This window comes from Acyrthosiphon pisum, unplaced genomic scaffold, assembly GCF_005508785.2.
Source record: "Acyrthosiphon pisum isolate AL4f unplaced genomic scaffold, pea_aphid_22Mar2018_4r6ur Scaffold_20916;HRSCAF=22526, whole genome shotgun sequence".
Taxonomy (NCBI): Eukaryota; Metazoa; Arthropoda; class Insecta; order Hemiptera; family Aphididae; genus Acyrthosiphon; species Acyrthosiphon pisum.
Window position 1 is genome coordinate 47,891 of NW_021770325.1, and position 5,633 is coordinate 53,523.

General features: G+C 31.2%; 1 protein-coding gene across 1 annotated transcript; it reads right to left on the reverse strand.

Moving 5' to 3' along the window:
* Positions 1-2,571: 2,571 nt before the first annotated feature.
* On the reverse strand, positions 2,572-4,478 carry LOC100570550 (zinc finger BED domain-containing protein 1-like). The gene has a single exon (XM_003241681.2). The coding sequence runs from the start codon at positions 4,476-4,478 to the stop codon at positions 2,613-2,615; it is 1,866 nt and encodes a 621-aa protein (XP_003241729.1). The 3' UTR covers positions 2,572-2,612.
* Positions 4,479-5,633: the final 1,155 nt, after the last annotated feature.

The following is a 5,633-nucleotide window of genomic DNA, read 5'->3' on the forward strand; positions in this document are numbered from 1 at the left end:
GGAGGGGCAGCTGCCCACCCTCCCCCCCCCCCCCCCGTGCGCACGCCTATGCTTAATAGTATATAAATTAGGTATCACAACTTTGAGTAATTAAAAATAAATGAAAACATCATTTTTTGTAGATCAATTGCTATATTTATATTTTAAATTTTAATGTATTTAAATATGTACCTAACGTTAAAATATTATATTTACTGTACGTATGTATTCTATATTTTATTGACTTACCTTTGTAATTCGAATAATAAATTTGTCCATTGTAATTGTTTTAAATGAGTTAGTGAAACGAAATAAATAATAATAAATTAGTAACTAAAACTTATTAAAATTAAAACTAAATTTCATAGTCACTAAATAATAATGTATATATATATTTATTTAAACCTTTATAAGATAAATAATCGATTACGACGTAAACTTAATCGCTCTTGCTGTGTCAGTCGGTTATCGACATACCACTTGGTACTCGGTTACATCGTTTTTCATTGTCCGTAAATCGTTAATATGCCGAAAATAAATGTGTGTCTACCTATAATCTAAATTGCTCTTGCTGTATCAGTTATCGACATACCAGTAATCGGTATACAACTGAGTTTCGTCGATTGTCGTTGTCCGTAAATTGTAAATATGCCAAAAATAAGGAGTTCGTTTTGGAACAAAATTAGCGAATGGATTTCCACAGCAAATACAGACACCGAGGTTTTCACTACTGACGGGAAAATAGTATTTTGTAACCCTTGTGGAAAATCTATTGTTTGTGAGAGAAGGTCTCGGGTAGATCAACACATAAAAACAGGTCGGTACTTATAAAAATAGAAAAAGATTTTATTTATTTATTTTCTATATTTTTTTATTTTAATTTTATATTTTAGCTGCACATCTGTCTGCACTTAAAAATAAGTTATCAAAACAACAATTACTTACAACTATTTCTAGATCAAGTTTTACCAATAGCACTTTTTTTAAGATTTATGTTTTGCTATGGTAACTTCTGACCGTAGAACAATATAGAAGCGAAACTCGATCAGCTGATGCGTGAAGTGTTTACCTATGATCTGAAGTCTGTAACGAGACGAAATGATATATTATATTTCTTCGAATAGCGTGAAATTCTATCAAATTAGTAATAAAATTCATGGACGGAGCGCCACCCGCTGACCACTCAGTAACTAATACGTGCGTTGTTCTCAACGCTACATGCATGAAAACTACACTGGATGTCGCGGTACGCGCCAGCTTCTTTGCACGTTGCGTACCAGCGACATTAAAGTACCAAAAGCTAAGACTTATAAGTTAAGTTATTAACGCTATAAGTAAAACAGCATCTTCGGATTCAATCAACAACACCATGTGACAATCCTCCGAGAATATACCATCAAATACCACCAAAACACAACACCCAGAAGTCCCTATTCTAGAAAACCGAAGCCACCGGGGTATGCGCCAAATAGACCCCGGCGAGCAGGCAATAGTAACGTTCCCGTCCTACAGCTTAATCGTGTCTGGTGTTCACCGTCCAAACGGGAGCACAAACAGCGCGACAAGCCTCGTTTCCGTCGCCGCCAAACGCAGTTTCCGCCGCCGCCTACCACTTGCCGTATCTGGTGTTCACCGTATACTCGGGAGCACAGACTAGGGATGGGTCGTTCGCGAACGATTCGTTCAATTTGAACGAATCAGTCAGTGAACGAATTGATTCAGATTCGGAAAGTTAAAACGATTCGTTCACAAAATTAATTTCGTTCATAACTTCATTTGAATCCGGACCGACTACGAATCATCAATATTGTAATATTGTTACCAATGAATGTGATTCGTTATTTCGTTCACTGATTCAAGTCTAATTCAGTCTCAAAGCAGCCGGCTGCACTGTTGCAGCTGTTCTCCGGCCATTAATCTATTATACAATACCAAGGTGTATTATCAATACACCCTTTTAAAACTGATACGATTTGGATAGTATAGTACTATTAGTACTAGGTATCTTAAATCATAATCATAGTAATAATAATATGGATGTCATTAAATATTAACAATATTCAACAATTAACATGCGTCTCAGACCGGAGTGATTATTTTGCTTTTCAGAATTTTGTGCTTGTGACTAGTGTTTTGTATTAATTAGTTTAAATTATAATTATTAAGTTATTAAAATATTAAAATATTAAATTATTAACACACTACATTGTTTCTTGTTAAAATTATTCAAATATTTTATATTATCATCGTCTTTTTTGTGATTTATTAGTTTTTAATATTCTTATTTCTTATTTAATATTTTATACATACTGCGATTGTAAAAATAATCTGCGTTAAATCAATGGAGTAAATTGTATTAATTATAAGTAAAGGTATGTAATGCATTTTTTAATTACACAATGTTATATTTATATTGTATGAAAATAATATAATATCAAACAAATTGTCATAACAAAATAGAACTATAATTGTAACTGTTTATTATAAACTAAACAAAATAAATAAGCGTATGCAATACTATGCATATAATATAAAGTTTAAACTCAAAAAATAAAATATATAATAAATACAATACCTTGTATAATATTCTTTTTTATACATTTTAATTATTTACTTACTATAATCATAGTTATTTACATGTTTGACTGTATAAATATAATTTTTTCTACTTTTTCAGTTGTAAGTCTGGTTCTTTTGCTATTAAGAACCATACCAGCTTTTGAAAAAACTCGCTCATTGGGAACAGATGTTGCTGGTACACAAAGTCGTCTTTTAACCATTTCATATAGTCTGGGGTATAAAAGCTTTCTTTCAGACCACCACTTCAAAGGATCCTGTTGACGATTTAAGAGATTTTCACTCAAGTATTTGTCCAACTCTACAATGCATGCCACAGATGGATTATTTTGACCAAGAACCGAACTGACTTGTTCATCAAACTGTTTCCAAATACTTGTCGAACTTTGTACAATAGAAGTAGTTGGACGTTCTTCGACAGGTTCGTTTGGCATTTGAACATTTATGTCCTGTAATTTTCTTGCCAAGCCTACTTTACACGTTTCAAATTTGTGATCACTGGAAAATCCATACTTTTTAAAACGTGGGTCGAGTATAATTGCTTGTGATTGAACCTCGTTACCTTCTAAGTTTTTGAAGTACTTATCCAATGTTGCCTTTATTTCTGCAGCCATTGAAATTATGTCACGTTGCATGTTGATGTCAAAAACAAATTTACGCAAATAATCTAGTAAAAACAAATAAAATAAATTTTGTTTCGAGATGGTAACAAAATTTTCAGCACTAATCTCAGTTGTTAATTCATCAAACATTTTCAGAAACTCACACGCAGTAGATACCGTTTGCCATTCCTCCTCAGTAATGCAATTTAAATCATTGTTGGTTATGGCTAATGTTGACAACACGGGTTCTTTTAACTTTAGTATTCTTTCCATCATGTGATAGGCTGAATTCCAACGAGTTTTGCACTCCTGAATCAGCTTAAGATCTGGTAAACCCATTTGTTTTTGATGCTTCTGTAATTTATGCAGAGCCCCAGAACTTTGCTTGAAAAATGCAACTATATTATTTATTTTAGTCATGACAGTTTTCAAATGTGTCAGACCACGCTGAATGCCGATATTAAGGACATGAGCAAAGCATGGGACATGTCTCCAATTATTTTTCTTTACAGCATTGACTATATTTGAAGCATTATCTGTGACTACTGCTGATATTTTATGTTCAATATTCCATGCTTCAGCAGTAGTCATCAAAAACTTGGCAAGTTCAACTGACGTACATTGCTCATTATAGTTGATGCAACCAATTAGTCTAGAACACAATTTAGTCTCAGAATTTAAAAAATGGACGGTCAAGGCCATATAATGTTGGTTATTGATGGATGTCCAACCATCTGTGGTCAAAGATACGGCACTCACATCATGTAAGTTAGTTTTAACTTTCTCAAGAACACTTTCGTACATTTGTATTAGCAAACTATTTGATATTGTTTTTCTGGAAGGTACAATGTAATTTGGTGCAAGCATCTTAATCAGATTACGGAATTCTGTTTCTTCTACCAATGAAAAAGGATGAAAATGTTCGACGATAAATTTAGTGATCTGTAAGTCTATAGCTTTTGATTTTGTGAGAGAAATTGGTTTACTTATATACTGTGTGATGGCACTTTGTTTAGGTAGATTTGATGCTGATGGCCCTGCTGCTTCAGAAACTACTCTCGACGAACCTGTACTCACAGAGGCACTTGTAGATGCTGGAACGTCGGAGTCGGATGGGTCATCAATGTTGTCATCATTTACCAGCAGTGGTCTTTTAAGTGGCACAGTTACATGCTTAGTTTTTAGATGGCGCATAAGGTTACTAGTTGACCCACCACTATAACTAACACCTTCTTTACAATAAGAACATTTAGCAATAGTAAGGGACTCAACACTAAAATGATTCCATACTGCACTTCTCTTGCGGTTTAAATTTGGCATCTATATTTTTTTTATATTATATAATTTTGTTTTAATTTATACACATTTTAAAAATTAACAAGATTTGTGAGTTATGACTTATTGTATCAAAATATTATATATGTTTAAATGTAATGGAGTCTTTTAGTTATTACTACCCTTATAGCAATTACTAGAATTATTGAATGGCACTTAATTTAAATCATATGTACCTATATAAATTATTAAAATTATTATTTATTATTTTTTGATAAAAATGTACATAAAAAATATTTAAAGATTTTAAATGATAAATTTGAAAATATGATATTTAAAACTTAAGTCACAAATCCAAAGAATAAAAAAATTTTAAAAATCTTACCTTGATGAATATAACTTTGAGTTTAAAATTATTAAAATCAATAACACCAACGACACAAGTTGTTGAAAAATATGAAAAATAATTCAAATAATTCAAAATTTTTCTGAGTTTAATGAAAATATAATGCTGGAGTACTCTAATTTGTAAAAAAAAAAATTAGTAGCACTCTCCTAGAAGGCTGAAAAACCAATGCCAAGTTATGCAAATGATTGTTTTATAATTTATTACAATATTGCTCTAGCATAGATAAAAATAATCATGTCATGAAATGAACTGGACTATCACAGGTTCAAACATGTTAGTTTGTTGTAATAATTATGGACAATTATTGTGTTTGGTAGGAAGAGGGTGCTGAGAGTAAAGGACATATGAAATGTCTTGTACCTTTTTGAGTATACATACATACATTTATGATTATTCATGGAACAATGTCACAAATCAATTTATCCCCACTCAATTTTTGTTTTTTAAATATTATTTGAGTACTTATAACCACTTATTAAACTCGAAGTATAGGATATTTTTGAAATAATTACAATAAATTAATTTCATAATACTGTTTATTGAATATATTACAAGTTTTTTTTTTAAACAAATAATTTAGTTAATATTATGTTTGTAATGTGAGACAGTAATGTTGTTTAGTAAAAAAAATATAAGTCATCTAAGCTATCTTATATTTAGGAAATTAAACTTAATATTAATACAGTTGTAATAGCCACAATTTTGATTTAGTTTTATGTAATTTTTCTAAATTTCTGTGTAGTTTACGACGTTGATAACTGATGTTGACAGACAGCTAACAGACAATGTTG

Excerpts from the sequence above, each read along its gene's own strand:
- LOC100570550 (XM_003241681.2), bottom strand. The coding sequence starts at position 4,478 with ATGCCAAATTTAAACCGCAAGAGAAGTGCAGTATGGAATCATTTTAGT.